General features: G+C 42.6%; 2 protein-coding genes across 4 annotated transcripts; one reads left to right on the top strand and one right to left on the bottom strand.

Moving 5' to 3' along the window:
- Window positions 1-3,481: 3,481 nt before the first annotated feature.
- On the bottom strand, window positions 3,482-4,894 carry LOC115726253 (early nodulin-like protein 2). Of its 3 annotated transcripts, none has more exons than XM_048274166.1 (3): window positions 4,599-4,894; window positions 4,217-4,494; window positions 3,482-3,982 (listed from the first exon to the last, which is right to left on the bottom strand). In XM_048274166.1, exons 1-3 carry the CDS (start codon window positions 4,792-4,794, stop codon window positions 3,539-3,541), a joined length of 918 nt encoding a protein of 305 aa, XP_048130123.1. In that variant the 5' UTR covers window positions 4,795-4,894; the 3' UTR covers window positions 3,482-3,538. The 3 variants fall into 3 exon arrangements, with proteins under 3 accessions (XP_048130123.1, XP_048130124.1, XP_030511901.1); XM_048274167.1 differs by having other exon boundaries at window positions 3,482-4,179; window positions 4,228-4,494; window positions 4,599-4,889; XM_030656041.2 differs by having other exon boundaries at window positions 3,482-4,147; window positions 4,214-4,494; window positions 4,599-4,888.
- Window positions 4,895-13,224: 8,330 nt separating this feature from the next.
- LOC115726249 (protein DETOXIFICATION 18-like) lies at window positions 13,225-16,692 on the top strand. The gene is made up of 7 exons (XM_030656033.2): window positions 13,225-13,645; window positions 14,513-15,057; window positions 15,391-15,477; window positions 15,586-15,642; window positions 15,748-15,986; window positions 16,097-16,215; window positions 16,317-16,692. Exons 1-7 carry the CDS (start codon window positions 13,361-13,363, stop codon window positions 16,467-16,469), a joined length of 1,485 nt encoding a protein of 494 aa, XP_030511893.1. The 5' UTR covers window positions 13,225-13,360; the 3' UTR covers window positions 16,470-16,692.
- The last annotated feature ends 267 nt before the right edge of the window (window positions 16,693-16,959 follow it).

Consider the following 16,959-nt stretch of genomic DNA (forward strand, 5'->3'; position numbering starts at 1 on the left):
ACTAAAGAGTTGCACCATGATTTCCCTTCAGACACTGCAACCCATGGACTTCCATCGTCTTTTAACCTCTTACGCTAACGTTCAAAAAAAAAAAAGAACACTTGCCCTGGGTGATGATGTGGCATCCACGGTCGTATGGATTAGCCTGACTGCGATGGTCGCCGTGGATAGGAGTTTCTTCTGAGAATATATAGCTGATGCACCTCCTAGCTTGGGACAACGCTCTACGGCTCGCCTCTGAATCCATCATTCTTCTTCATCTACGTCAATGAGATGCCGAGAACCATTGCATTGTTTCTTATTATAATGTTCAGAAGCAAGCTAAAGAACAGAGGTTATTGATCCGAATTACTCTACTGTCTTCGAGAAATGATTGACTAATGCGAGTAGCATATGATGGGTTATTCGCCGCGGCTAGACAGGCTTCACGTGGCAATGCATAACGGGGTTGTTCTGTTGCTTCTCTGCCAAGGATCAAACATCTCACTTTATACGGAGTGCGGGAATAATTGTCCAAAACGTTCCAAAACCTATTATACAGTATATTTGATTCAAAATCTTTTAATTGTGCTAATTTAATATTAAATATTTTGATGATTTGTTTATTTTGACAAGTTAGTCACAAATTTATTATTTGGATAATAGGCCGAAGGAACTATCTTGATAAATCGTCAAAAGGTTTATAACTGAATGGACACAATTAAAAGTCTTAAGTTGAATTGACAAATTATCAAAAGATTTAAAACTCGATTGATATAATTAAAAAGTTTAAAATTAAATTAATCGTCGTATAATAAATTTATAAATTTTTAGACAATTTTCTCCCACCTGCCGGATCCGTCTTGTTTGCTGATACATTCGGCTTAGAAAACCGCACTAAATTTGGGGTTGGTCTTAAAGCATTAATCAATCGTTGCTTGAACCTTGATACGCACAGAAAAAAAAATAATAAAAAATAAAAAGGAGAACATTGAACAGGATAATCGTCTGGCTGGCAATTCCGCCTTGCTTGAACATCTATCAGCTTTGGGACATCTGTAAAGCCATCAACTTCATCTTTCCTTTGCCGACAGGCGAGACAGGTAGCGATTGGACAGGGGAGGCCCACGCCGCCTGAACCGCGACTATAGCCAACCACGTCCAACGTTACATAAAAGCGAACGAGGACAAAGAAATTCAGCCAAAAAATGCACAAAATCTACCGACATAGAAAGCGAAAATTATGTCGACACAAAAAAAAAAAAAAAGCGAAAGATTAATTGCTTATCCTCATCTAAATCCTTTTGAGAAAATCTATTATATCTCTACTAATTCAATCATAATTTTTTTTAATTTTATCAATTTAATCTTGATAATTTATCAATATAATTATTTCGATCAATTGATGTGGACGTTATTTCTTTTATGTGACTCAAGTGACATTAACATGAGTAATTTTTTTATCGTGACGTGGATACACGAGTGATGTTAACACTCTGTGCCCATCATTAATCACGCAGCGACGTGGCAACTCGTAAGTTGTCGACAAGGCATTCATGTCATTGTCTTATCGGGATCCGAGGGCCATCGTACGTGTACATCCATCCACACATGGCGTCTCAAATGAACCGAAGCCCGGATAGCTTCGATCCTTCTTGAATTGACATTATTCCGAGAGGGGATTAGACTAGTCAAGCAGATGATAAGATCATGTCGATAATGACGCCGACAAACGAAGCGCTCCTCTTGATTTGGACAAAGGAAAATACGCGATGACCGTGACTAATACGACATAGGCATGCATCAATAATGGACAACTTTTAGCGAGAGAGAGAGAGAGAGATTGTAAAGATTACTAGTGTATGCTTTTTCAGTGGGGAACATGGAGCTTCAAGTTGAAGAGAACGAGTCAAGGAGTTTGCGGGGAAAAAAAAAAATCTTAATTTTAGTGAAGGATATGTTTGTTTTTACATGAAAATTCCACAGAACTTGCAAACTGTAACCAAACAAAAGTCAAAACAAAAAAATAATAAGGTCAACGAGTAAATTTTTTTTCTATCATCAGAATTTAATAGATTATGCAATTAGGTTTTCAAACTTCAATTCCAATCGCCCAATGCATCGAGTTCTCGATTCGTTTTGCAATTTGATGCACTATTCAAAACTCCGTATGTTGACGGGAGAGAGACTCACGCGACGACTAGAAAATGTGTGGCCTGCCCGTCACATCAAAAGCCCGTCCCAAAAGTATGCTTTCTAAAAAAATCGCAATGCGCTTAGGTATTAATTGAAAATGAAGATTCAATAGTTTGATTATAAAACCATGAAATGGTATTATAACTGAGATCGGTCCTAACCCGCACCAGCCTCTTCGGTCCATCCCTGCATATGCTATGATGGGTTTATACTACTGATAGTTGGGACATAAGCTATGAATTTAAGCATCACTTTTTGACATAATTTAAGGCAGGTCCATTTTATTTATTTATATGCTAAGTTGGGGGGGGTGGGGAGGAGGAGGGTTGGTGTTACTTTAAAGCAAATTTTAAAGGGCGGCCCCTATAAGATGCGCTGGCAGTCTTTTTAGCACACCCTTAAAAGCGATAACTATTCATAAATGAATTGTTGTAGAACTAAGGGCCATTAATAATAAAACTTGATTATACAACAATTAAACAAAATTAAACATGATTATGGTATCTACTCTTTCAAAAATTTGTGGTTATTGATATATCGTTATTCTCACGATCACCCAAAAACCGTTATGCTAGCAAAGTTTATAAAACAACTAGACATGAAACCAAAAAAAAAACACATGGTAAATTTATCATTTCTCTATCTGTCAGCTGATAATCAAGTTAGGTAAGTGCTAAAATGGGAAGTGATTTTTTTTATTATTAATGCATGAGAAGTTAAAATCACGTATAAGAATAGCCTAAGTCAAATGAAAGATGTACTTTTGTCAATTGAATAGGTGAATAAAACTTAGCATAAACTTCAACAAAAAACGTTTACTTACTTCTTGTTCGGCCAAAAGTGAACTTCCTGCGATTTTACCCATGATAAATTACCATACGCAGTCTCATGCACAGTTGGTGCATTTTGTTGTAAGACCGCTCATGGAGAACACTTTTTTCCACCGTTCGTTAGATATTATCATATTCCCAATACTTATCGATCTCTTTCTTGAAAGGACTTTACCGGCATATCAATCTTCTTTAGTGATCGTGAAAATAACAATACATTATGAACCGTAAATTCTTAAAAGAGTGGATCCCAAAATATTTTATTTTTTATTTTTTGTGGCAAAAAATAAGCTATCACATAATCAATAAATATAAAAATTAGAAAAAAGAATAAAACGATAAAAAGAGAGAGAGAGAGAGAGAGAGAGAGAATACAAGCTGCCGTGCATTTTCCTTTATTTCCTATTTACATGTACATCCATCTAAATGGATCCACCTATGGAAAAATTTTATAAACACGATCAAATTCCATCCCGGAAGATGTATATCTATATATTCAAAATACTGCACCGTACTTCGTCCCAGAATCTCCATTAAGTTTGCCCCAAGACCATCATCAAGAATGCCGATGCCCACATACTAAGTCTAAGAGGATCCACCACTTGGGCGGCTGACTGGCCCGGCGGAGGCGAGGTCGAGTTCGCTGGGACACCGCTTGGCGTCGCTGCTGGTGGAGACGACTGGGCTGACCCACCACCCGGAGCTGGTGAGGTGGTGGATGACGCCGGCGGCGACGCTCCCGACGGCCCGGGCGCGGTCGGACCTGATGCTGGAGCTGTTGCTGTTGGAGCAGATGACGGCGACGCAGACGACGGTCCCGTCGCCGGCGCATGTGTTGGAGTTGTAGCTGGCGATGTGGACGGGGACGGAGATGTCGCCGGAGTACTTGACCCTGGTGCCGCGGTCGGAGACGGCGAGAGAGACGACGGTCCCATTGCCGGCGCATGTGCTGGAGTTGTAGCTGGCGATGTCGACGGGGACGGAGACGTCGCCGGAGTACTCGACCCTGGCGCCGCGGTCGGAGACGGCGAGAGAGACGATGGTCCCATTGCCGGCGCATGTGCTGGAGTTGTAGCTGGCGATGTCGACGGGGACGGAGACGTCGCCGGAGTACTCGACCCTGGCGGTCCCGAACCCGGAGCCTTCCCCGGGGCCATCGCAGGAGTACTCGATCCTGGCGGTCCCGAACCCGGAGCCTTCCCCGGGGCCATCGCCGGAGTACTCGACCCTGGCGGTCCCGAACCCGGGGCCTTCCCCGGGGGCAGAGGGAGAGGGCGAGGCTTGAAGGCGAGGACGACGACGATCAGCTTCTGGCCTTTCCGACAGTTGCCATCTCGGCCGCTGATGAAGTAGAAAGGGCCGAACCGGTCGAACTGGAAGACGGTGTCGCCGTCGTCCCATTTCTTGATGGGGTCGTGGGCGTCGCACTGGTCGTAGCCGTCTTTGTTCACCAGCAGCACCGAGTCCTTTCCTTTCTTGTATTTGAAAACTGAGGCAGACAGAAATTAAGAAACAGGAAAAGAACGTCAAACATAAGACGCGATCCACCTGCTTCCGTCGAAACTAATCGAAGCCGAAATACTGGGGACTTACGGAGAGTGTCGGTGATCAAGAACCGGTTCCGACCAGCCCAGTGGTTGTAATCCTCGGCGGGATGAACCACCCAGCCATCTCTGCCTCCGACGTAGAACTGGCGAGCTCGGACTTGAACCAGAGACGACAGAGAACAGATGACGAAGATGCAGACGGCGGAGAAAGAGGGGAGAGATTCGCGAACGGGAAGATTCATGGAGATGGGTGGTAAGAACTAAGAAGAGAACTATGCAATCGAGCTCGAAAAACTGGTGAGAACCGGGCGAGGACTTTTATGATGCTTGGAGAGATATTACCGACCTTTGATGTGTATACTCGTGTAGCCATTAACGCCGTCGTTTGATGTCCTCTGCCTCAATTGACAATACCCACGTGGCAGAATTAACTGAAGTTCGAAGGAGACGAAAGAAAATAATTTAAAGCGGGCTGCACTTTTGCAATCATAAGGATGGGCAAATCGGACCGTCCGAATCAGAACCGGTAGTCTAGTTTCCGATTCTAAAATGCAGCAATCCGATTCGCGGTTCTTAAATTTGAAGTTGATAACCGGACAGTCCAATTCTCGATTTCAAGGGACATAAAATCGGATCGGATTGGTTGATTTTTTTTATTTAAAAGTAACCCTAAAAAGATTTATATTTCCCTACAGTAATCAAACGGTTTTCTGCAGCAACTGATTCCCTGGGAAAATCCAAAACCCTGCCTCCCTGCATTAGTTTACACTGATTAGAGCTTGGAAATAGGAGGAGCCATGTGCTCACATCTGAGCACAACACATGGCACTTTCCTTCCAAAACACCAAGCTCAAGCAGAAGCAGAGCAACAGTGACAAGAAAACAGCCGAGGTCATTACATCAAGTGCTCGTCCTGCCACTTTCTCTGCACCTGAAAAGATCCTCATATCAAAACCAATACCTGAAGCTTCACCATGCACGAGAAAGGAGAGTCACATGAGACCCGTTTGACTTTCAGGCTTTTCAAACACTTCGTGAGAAATTTGTCATCTTAGTGGTTTTTTTTAAACCCCCTAAGAACGGGACAGGACCGATGGTCTGATCCGATTCCCGATTCCGAAAAATGGCAAGTCCAATTCCCTATTCCGAAAAATGATAATCGGAACCACCGGTCCGGTTTCCGATTCTTAAGAAGAACTGGATCGGATCGAGAACTAGTCACTCCTAGCTCAGACACTCTCATTTTTTGTGTTTTGACTATTTTATCATTTACATAGTCCCACACTTCTAATACAATTTTATATGGTCACTATTTTATTATTTGATCAAATCATTTTATTTTGTTTCTTTTTTTTTTTATGGGACCACTTTTCTTCTTCTTTCTTTTTTTTCACTCTTCCCACTCGCCTGTCTGTTCTCTCGGCAAGCATGCCATGCCATTCTCTTCTTTCAACGCCTCCTACTCCTCCTTCCACACACCCCGTCGTCCTCAATTTATCAGCGGAGGCTTCAAGCGGCGACACACGTGTTGAAAAAGCTCCCAACAAAGCCTGCAAGAATTTACTTATTTTAAGGAAGTCACACAACCGGATTCATGGATAGTGCGCGAGAAGACGATTCCAATAATTTTATCAAACATGGAATACGATGAGAGAGATCAGGCAGAGCAATCATCAATGTACCTTTCTCCTTTGCATATGGCACCCTGATTTTGTTTCCCTCAAGCATTCTGGAGACCTTTTGCCAGACTCAGAAGTCCTGAAGAATCTGTGCTCGGACGTCCCTTATGCCTCGGAAGGAAATCTTTTTGCCCGGAAGGGTCCTCTCTTTAACGCCTAAATCTTTGTTTCTCGCGGTCATTTCTACCTTAGAACTCGAACGTCCAATGCCGCCCTCGTCCTGCGAACTTCCGCAAGGATCATCGGCGCTAATCTTCTGTCCCCCACCCGTCTCGCCTCGTTAGCTGTTTCTTGCTTCGAACCACCTCGCGGACATTGTGGAATGATCGATTTACAAGTGATCTCCACCGCTGAACAGAGGCCGTTACTTGTAGCGGACATATCACCTGATTTCACACAATCTTTCCCTTTTTTTTATTTGAGGACTGGCTTTGCATCATGATATACGGCGGTTTCACTTGAATTTACCTTTAAACGGTCGACCTTTTCACCCTTTAAACTGCGACCAATCTCCGAAGCTCTCGAAATATATCAACTCCACTTCATCGTCATCCAAAAATCTCGCACTAGCAAGAGGATTCAAATAGATGGTCACAGAAGTCGAGCCCTCGTATTTCATCAAACACGTTCTGGTCGTGGGCTTCCATTGTTCATTGGGAAATCCGATACATCCGAGGATCGGTGAAGGAAATGGGGACGGGTGCGGGGAATGCGAAGGAGTTTTCTCGATCTCGGTGGAGGAAAATGGAGAAAACTAATGGGAGGTGCGGAATGGAAGAAGAAGAAGAAGAGGAAGAAAAGTGGTCCCACAAGAAAAAAAAATAAAAATAAAAAGAGGTGACCAAATAATTAAAAAAAGGAGCCATATAAAGTTGTAAAGTGATGGCCTATACAAGGAAGATGATTGTCAAAACACACACAAAAAAAAAAAAGATGTCTAAGTCATAAGGAGAGTGGAAAAAATGCCGTCCTTTAAAATTATAGAGAATTTACTTATTTATAGGAAAAGTCATTCTTCAGTTTTCATGCTATAATTAACTGAATTTGTTGAATTAGACTTAGGAGGAAGCAATCGTTAAAAAGATCGAATAAATGCGAGGGTGCGAAATCATGTACATCTAAACAGCTCGGAAAGCAATAGGAAATCGGATTGTTCCCCCGGCATTTATGATACCCGTGGATACCGGATGGTAAAATTGCTCGACAAAAGAAGCGAAGAGAAAAAAAAAAAAAAGACCGGACACGTCCCGATTTGAGGGCTGACCATGGTGTCGGTAATTATCATAAATGCTAAACTTTGAGCGAATCTTCCTCATTCGGCGTATTGAAATTCATTTCCTGAAATGTGATCAAAAGAAAAAAAAGAAATTCATTTCCTGAAAAAATCAGAATCAACCATTCGGATAAAAACGAAAACCCATTCAAAATACGTTTATTTTTCTCCAATTTCTTATAGGCTTGTACAGTGTGTTAGCCTGCTTTTGGGCCGGTTAGCAGAAAACCAAAGGGTCCTGTCATCTTGAAGAAGAAGAAGAAGAAGAAGAGAAACACTTCCGACAAAGGAGACTAGGCATTGCACGTCCTCGGACAAAACTTGGTCCCTCTTGCATGCAATTACGAGCGCGTGCCTCTAAATTCATTAAAACATACGTGCCAAGAAAAACAAAAATGGAGCAGTTTTTCCACTTTTTTTTTTTTTTTGGCCCTTGTTTCACTCTGGATTGAGCATCATCACGCGCACTATCTTCGTGGGAAAAGCATGTAGGGGAGTTCATGCAATGATATTGAACCCCGCAAGCCTCGCATCAACGCCAGACTGGCTCATGACGTCATTCATCCGTGAGGCACCGCGTTCTAAAATCTCGTGTCGGATTTGCAAGGATCTATCAAGTGAACAGCTCCCGATCGCCGCCTTATGTGGCCATTCAAAGAGCTCTTTTCGAAGACTGGCCTACTTGAGACGGGTTGAGACTGTATTTATAAAACGGTATCGCTTCAATAATTGTGTGGTTCTTGGACCGGTTTCAAACGATGATAGCTTGGGAACTATTTTACAGGGGGCTTAGCCCACTTTCAAGCACGTAGAATGCCATTTTCGACAAGAAATTGTCTGATATTCATGTAATCCGGCTAGTTGCGTGTGAAAAGACAACCGTTGATTTCCTTTTACTTTGGCACCACGTGTCAATGTGGCCCGAAAAGCATGGTAAAAGATGGAAATGAACCTTTGACAATTTCCGCGAGTGTTGGCGAGCCCAAGCCCAGCCCGGTTGACTAGGGGGAACATGGGCCCCGAAATGGAACGGGCTTCTTTTTGTGGCCGACTGATGGGCCGGGTTTCATGACTCGATTTCACTTTGCAAGATTCGTCCAAGGATAATGGTCGGCCGGTTGAATCTCACAAAACCAAACTTACATACTTAGCTCCTTTGTTTCACGAAAGATCATTGATTAGAAAAAAAAATTTATTCCTAATTTTAATCTTTACCGTCTCTTAAGAAAATGGGAAATGGGAAATATTCTTATTATAAACCCAAAATTTAAGAATGAGTAGTCAATTATAATAGAAACATCTCTTATTGAATCTCAAATAAGGGCTCTAAGTGGACCTTATTTCAAATAAAGGCCTCAAGTAACTATATCAATTTCAAAGAAGGGTCTGACCTTTCAGATAGTCAAGAGCATTTTAGTCTTTTACTTTTTTAAAATATTTTTTCCTTGTTTTATTTCTTTTATTTCTTTATCTATTTTTTCTTTTCTTTTTGGTGGTGGCCGGTCTGCCACCCGGACCGTCCATCGGCAATGCCCGGAGAGGGCTAGGCAAGGGCCACCTTAGACGGCCACAAACGATCCCTGGGCAAAGGTCGTCTTGCCAACGACCAGAGAAGGACGGCCTCAAAATGCCGCGGAATTTGCTATGAAATTTGTGTTGAATAATCATGTCCATGTTATTTAGGCTCTTTCTGAATCAAATCAAAATCATGACGCTCTCAATATAGTAAATTACGATATTATAGGATGATTACCAACGAGGACATTCTCAAAGTTATGAAGTGCCATAGGATTCATCTTGCGAGTTTAAAGATATTTCAAACCATCCAAATTGGCTTTTGTGTTAATTTTAACAACAGGAGAACTTCACGTATTAGAATCTTTCTTAGGCTGGTAAATTGCTTCTAGCCACGGTCATCAAAATGAATGGTGTGCCTTCGAAGCAGGAACATCTCTTCAGACAAAGTAATCCGCCTCTGAAGTAGTAATTTCTCTTGTAATCAGCAAATCGACTGGTAGTTAATCCTCGTCCATCTTAATTGTACTCACTCTTGGCCAAACGCTATCGAAATATAATCATCATAATGAACCTCATGGCGTCGTAAATGCAAATTTAATAGGTGTCTAATGGGTAGGTCGGATCGGGTTTGGATTGGGTCAAATATGGTCCGATTCATATTTTGACCCATTTAACTCACTTTAACCCATATTCATGTAATGAAAATTCAATGGCTCATAACCAACCAGACCCGCATCCGACATGTATCCGATCTAACTCATATTAATACCTCCCGCTCGCCCGCCGCTGCCCACCCGCCGTCGGCGCCGCCCTCCCACCACTGCCATCGAATTAATATCTCAACAAGAAATTCAACGATGAAGATACGGTCCGACGTGTGCGAGAGAGCCCAGGCGACAGTGATCTGCTGTGCCAACGAGGCCGCACTCTGCGCCAAGTGCGACGTTGAAGTCCACGCCGCGAACAAGCTCGCGAGCAAGCAACGGAGGCTCCTCCTTCAGTCCCTCTCCTCGAAGCTCCCTGTTTAGGACATTTTCCAAGTGAGTCGATGGCTTCGATTCGATTTCTCCGTTTCTCTGTTAACTTCTTTTCTTTTACTTTTTCATGTGGTTCACGTTGGGGCATGCACGAGATTGAGCGACGCGACGTCGTTCTGGATTCTAGATTTATGCCTTCAACGCGTCGCTTCTTCTTCTCTCTGAAGCTATGAGAGGGACTGTACTTGGTGAATCGCGTGAGTCGTTTGGGGGATCTCTGTGACTAGTTGTTATTGAGGAAAGAGGGCTGGCGGCGGGGGCGGTCAGTGGCAGTAGTGGGGTGGCAACGGGGCAAGCGGAGCGTGGCAGAAGGCCGTGGGCGGCGGCGGTAGTGGCGAGCGGAGGGGGCGGGTGGCGGAGGGTAGTAGGTGGCCGGCAGGGGCGGGCGGCGGTGGTAGTGAGGGAGTGGCGACAGGATGGGCGGAGGTGGTGGGCGGCGACAAGGGAGCTGCGGGGAGCTTGGAAAGTTATAGCCCACGGGTAAAAAATGGGTTGAAAATGGATTTTGTTAAAACTCATATTTGAATAGATTTTATAATCTTATATCCATATTTGACCCATTTTCTAAATCTGGTGAATCCATATATGACCCGAATGTAAAAAAATGAGTTAAAAAGGTGGGTCAATGACCCATACCGACACCTCTAATGCAAAACAATACTCGTTAATTATATTTTGTGTCCGTAAAATAAGTTTCGACTTTAAAAAATTACCAATAAGTGTGTAAGCATATGTAAATAAAAATCATCTCACAAGTTGTGCGTTATTTAGGACCCGAGTAAAGTTCTTAAACTACTTTGTCTGATCTCCGGAACATTAAATTCAGGGATATTCTTTGGGATGAAGGGAAGAAAAATATTTTTTAGGAGGTGATGGTAGGAAAGGTAAGCTCTACGTCATCTTCAAGTGGCTATCATCAGGTGGGATCGTATAGTAGTGTCTTGCATCTAAAGTGAATTATCGGAGCTTCGACTCTTACATTATCAATCTCTGCTTTGCATAATATCTTGAATTGACTTATCGACGACGTATTTCTAATTCAGGGCACTGTATGAGGTCCTGTTTTGCCGAGAGCACATGGAATGTCGACGAATTGATTGTCGATGGGTGGTCGACTAGAAGTCTCCCGTGGCGGACAGGGACTTGAGATGGACCTATCTTTTTCCAAGTAAATGACAACCAAAATGAGAGGAGTCAGTGGGGAGAGCTGGTCTAGTTGAAGTCATTTCAGACATCCTTCAAGGCTACCATAACGTGGAAGTTGGGAGTAGATTTGTGGACGAATACCAAGAACATGGCATCATTGTTATGGCTCATGTCAAGGGAAAATTATCTTACCACTTCTAAATTTATTTTATATATATACACCAATTTAGTTATAAACTTTATAATTTTACCAATTTAGTCATAGATCTTTACGCGAATTTTCAATATAATCATTCCGGCCAGCTTTTGTCAACGTGGAGGTGTGCTACGTAGGACGACCGGTGATGACTAGATTGTTATATCAGCGATTTCCGGTAGAAATTTACCAGAATGATTCTACTGGAGTTTCGCGCAAAGATTTAGAATTAACTTTGCAAAATTGTAAATTTCGGGACTGAATTGGCATCCGTTCAATACAATAGGTTTAAGATTGACCATGTAATTTTTTCTCCCAAATCACCATTCCTTGCTCCAATCTTTTATAGGAGATAAATCCCACAAAAAATCCTAAACTTTCTTTCGTGATACATAAATTATCTATACGTTACGTCGGATTTTTTTAACGGTCGATAGGGATGGAATAATGACAGAATCTTTTTCAAAACTACTATTTAGGGCATCAGCGATATGGAAAACGAGTTTGGTCTATTAGGGCACGCATGATAATACTTATGGAGTAGAATTTCTGCACCAGAAATATTTCTCAAGCGAAAAATCCGTTTGGTTATGCAACTTCATTTTTCTATTTCTAAAGCATTTTTCTGCTCCGGAAATAGTTTTGAAGCCATTTGAAAAAGTAAAAAAAAAAATTACTTCTCTCCAAAAAATAAAAAAGTCAATTTCTCGCTAAGAAAAGAAGTAGAAAAATCAACTTTTGGTCGGAAGTTGATTTTTAAAGCAGAAGTGTTACCATGCGTGTCCTAGTATCCACGCTGACGAAAAGTTTGAAACATATCGTGGGATTTTTTCCTGATATTAATTAATAAGTGAGTGAGGAATTGCTCTTAATTCACAAGGGGGCAAGTTTTATTTTTGTCTTTTTAAGGTTCTTTGGGCCAGGGCAAGGGGAGGACTCCTCCTCCCGGAGGAGTGACTGGTATTCAATGTTTCGCCATTTATGTCCGATATGGACAACTCCGACCGCACCTCCTCAATCACAAAGTTCAGCTTGCCCGCCCATCGACTAATCAGTATTTAATTTTTAATCTTAAAATTGGCGAGATTTTGTAAAAATAATGTTAATTACTTCAAAAAATTTTAATTTATTAGATTAAAGCGTAATCATTATTGGAATATTTCAACACATATTTAGAAAAAAAAAAATTAAGGGATTAGATTTGTTCCCACTTATCACGTCTCTTTGCCTTCCAATCACAACATCGAATCACGTCGCAATTAAAATTTCGGTCAACCGATTAATATTAATATAGTCTCAGCGGTCAATCCTGTCATGGTCAACACTGGCGATTCGCACACCCCAACTCCAGGCATTGAATTCAGGGCCGTTCGTCCAAAAGGGCAAAAAAAAAAACTAGGGCTGCGCTAGGAGAACGGCACGGTTACTTCCGACAACTAACGGCGCAATTTGGGACAGGCATTTTGCTTTGTGGGTGCAATTGCAAGGTGTAATAACCCCCGTCGTCAAATAATGATGAACGTGTTGAGGCCTTAATTTTTCTTTTCCTTTATTAAAATAGATGGACCAAAAAAAAAAAAGATAGGCATGTTGACAAAGTCACGGTATCATGTAATGTTTGATTTGTTTTTTGAGCAAATAGAATGATTACGTTACTGTATTGAACAAATTGAAAGTTTAAAGGTGAGATTACACTTTGAGTTAAAATTTAGAATTATTTGTACAAATTTTTTTTTTGGCCTTTTTCCAGCGCCCTCAGTATGACCGGGTCATATTAATTTCTTCTGCTGCCACCTTCTTTAGACTGATTGTCCAGGGGAATACAAATGAAACAGAGAAACGACAAGGGGATCAGTACTTGTCGATCCACAACCAGAAGCAGAAAAAGCTGGAGGTGGTGGGTGGGGAACCTTAAGAGAGGATAAGTACGTCCAATTCGCCATCATCGAAAACGAAACAATGAGTTCAGATCATTCCTTGCCCCTGCTACGACCTGCTCGTCATGAAGAAGGAGGAGGAGAAGATCACTCCATCCCAAGGAGACTCGAATGGTGGCAAAGGGTGTTGGACGTGGAAGAAGCCAAGAGGCAAGTGCTGTTCTCCATGCCCATGATCCTGACCAACCTCTTCTACTACGGGATCCCCTTAGCATCCGTCATGCTTGCCGGCCACCTCGGCGATCTCGAGCTCGCCGGCGCCACCCTCGCCAACTCCTGGGCCACCGTCACCGGCTTCGCCTTCATGGTAACCGCCCAACATGACAATTTCTCCTCTCTTTGTTCTCTTGAGTATGCAGGTGTAGCAGCTAACATTAGTTGCCATTTTCCTGGTACAAGAAAAGAAATATAAGAGAATTCAACTTGGCCTGGTGCTACAAATACTTAACAAGAGTTGAATAACAGGAGGAAGGAAAAACTGTTGCAGAACGAGGAATTAGTCAGGCATGTGTCTGTTGCTTGTGCATGTACCTAACCTGCTTTTGATTTCTTTTTTTATTAGAATCTTAGATTTTCATAATATTTCTCGGCGGCCTGATGAATGCGTATCCAAGCTGTTCTTTGCTTCTTCTTAGAAATCTTTCCAGAAAGGACAAGTTGTGCCTCGCCACTCATGCCGCCGTTGTTACATTCACCCAGGGACAGCAAATTGTACCATCCACATATCACCAGAAACGTGTTGGAACATATATTAATGTTATTGCTAATGTTTTGATCAATTATTTTCCACAAAAAACCTATCGCCGGCTTTAGATTCCTCCGATTAAGTATACCACGCATTGATATGAGAGTTCAACCTCGCGCCGAGTAATTGTTAAGGCTCAACTCGTGACAGTAATCACTTGCCGAAGATCACAACCGCTTGACATCTTCAACTTGGAAACTATGATATCAGTATGGTAAAGTAGATTTCGTAGATGGATAGCTGCAGATTAGAAAATTAGAAGACTGCATAGACTCTGCAATGACATGGAAGTTTTGTGACTCTCATGTGCCCATGGACATATGAAGAATCGATCTGAGTTTTACTATGAAATGATTCCTCTACATGCACGATTGCTCATGTCATGCGATTTGTGTTATACTTAGTTTTTGCATTCTCTGTTCATCTTAGACCGGCTTGAGTGGAGCACTTGAAACTCTATGTGGACAAGGATTCGGCGCAAAGTTATATCGAACATTGGGAATTCATCTGCAAGCTTCCTGCATTGTATCCTTGTTCTTCTCCATCCTAATCTCCTTACTTTGGTTCTTCACCGAGCCTGTACTGATCCTGCTTCAGCAAGATTCGCAAATTTCGAAAACGGCGGCTCTCTACATGAAATTCCTCATCCCGGGAATTTTCGCGTACGGGATTCTGCAGAATATCCTGAGGTTCCTGCAGACGCAAAGTATTGTACTACCACTGGTGATTCTCTCGGTCGTTCCGTTGGTTATTCACATAGGCATTGCATATGCCTTGGTCCACTGGACAGTGCTCGGTTTTGAGGGAGCTCCATTGGCGGCTTCAATTTCTTTGTGGCTATCAGTTCTTGTGTTGGCCATTTATGTGATTTGGTCAAAGCGATGCAAGAATTCATGGGACGGACTTTCGTTCGAGTCATTCAGCTACATCTTCACTAATTTGAGATTGGCCTTGCCTTCAGCCGCAATGGTTTGGTACGTGAGCTTCCTGAATTCTTATCTGTCATTTACCATGTCGAACTACTACTCATCATCAATGCTTAACAGTTAACACTTCTAGTGACTTATCTGCCTATAGTTATCTCATGAGTCTTTGCCCTCATGGATAATCTTCTGATGGCTTATGTCACGTTGAGATCTAATTTTCAAGTTCATATTCTGCTGAAGGAGCATGGGGAATGAATAGTTTTCACTGTTCATTTCATCATCGTAACGTGTCCTAGTCGTATTCGACAAGTCGATAATCTTCTGGTGAAAATGTTTAGTACGCATATTGATGTTCTTCCCCAAATCTACTGCCTTCATCAGCTTGGAATATTGGGCCTTCGAGATTCTGGTGTTCCTAGCAGGAGTAATGAAGAACTCCGAAACAACTACTTCCTTGATCGCAATGTGGTAGGTATCACTGTTGCATATCTTGTAATGCTTCTGCGTTTCTCGTCGCAGAAGGATAAAACTATCATTCTCAGTTCTCATGTCTGTTCTTTGCTTTGAAATTTTTAGCGTGAACACGGAAACTATTGCGTACATGATTACATATGGACTCAGTGCTGCGGCGAGGTTTGTACGCACACTTGTTGCCGTTCTTGTTGTCTTACATCCTCCGATGGCTTCATTTTGTGAGTTTCATTTAGATTAATCTGCTAAAAGAGAAGGGTTGTGCAGCACAAGGGTGTCCAATGAATTGGGAGCTGGCAACGGTGACCGAGCAAGGATCGCGATGGCCGTGACACTTAAGCTCTCTATCTTGCTAGCAGTAGCATTTGTACTCGCTCTAGCCTTTGGACACAACATTTGGGCGGGTCTGTTCAGCGACAGCAGCTCGATCATAACCGAATTCGGCTCGATGACGCCCCTGCTTGCCATCTCCATCACAGTTGATTCTGTCCAAGGGGTCTTATCAGGTACAAATATTGCAGAAATTTGAATGAAGGGCATATCACAAGCTCATCACAATTCGTTTCCGTTCCTCTTCTAATCGCCGACGAGGATTCAAACTTTTTTGCCGAGTCAGGGGTGGCTAGGGGATGCGGGTGGCAGCACCTGGCCGTGTACGTCAACTTGGCGACGTTCTACTGCATTGGGGTTCCGATCGCAGTCCTTCTCGGGTTCAAGCTGGAGCTACATGTCAAGGTGAGAGCAACCTTTCGACGAGCACCCCTCTGGATGGTGAATGGTCTGCTTTGAAGCTTCCGCATTTCCTAACTTAACTGTGTCTTCTGTTTCCTGCGCAGGGCTTGTGGATAGGCCTAATCTGCGGTCTCTCCTCACAAGCGGCCACGCTTCTGGTGATCACCCTCCGGACAAAGTGGAACAGTTTGGACCTCTCGGTCGACATGGATAAGGAAGATCCTACTACACCACGCAGTCAAACATATGTAACGTAGCAAATTTCCAAAACAGTTCATTTGTCTTCTTCCCTGACATGTTTAGAGCGTCAAGTCCTAGCAAGCGACATTTTCACTTGGCTCGAACGTGTATGTTAAAAGCAGAGAAACCATTCGAAATCCATGCCCTATGGCTGTGGATATTGGCATCTGGGATGCAAAACGTGTTGGTCAAGTAGACAGATTTTAGTGGATTAGCGTCAATAGCATGCCAAAGAAAAATGAAAAGATAGAACGAGGAATTGATGTACATAGCCGTTGAGTTTTCTAGATTTCTCTTTTGCGTGTCCGTGACCACAAATTATCGTGGACAGAGTATGTTCTACACTCAACTAAAGATTCTCGCAAAATTTTCCCAAATTAGAATCTATTTCTCTTGATTTTGACACAAGGATCAAAAGGTCTTTGTGAGCAAATTGCAAAACCAAACTCCCACTTGGGATTTTACCTTTTTGTTTATCTTGCTGAGAACCAGCGGACCTGGCCGTGA

This window comes from Rhodamnia argentea, chromosome 2, assembly GCF_020921035.1.
Source record: "Rhodamnia argentea isolate NSW1041297 chromosome 2, ASM2092103v1, whole genome shotgun sequence".
NCBI classification, from domain to species: Eukaryota; Viridiplantae; Streptophyta; class Magnoliopsida; order Myrtales; family Myrtaceae; genus Rhodamnia; species Rhodamnia argentea.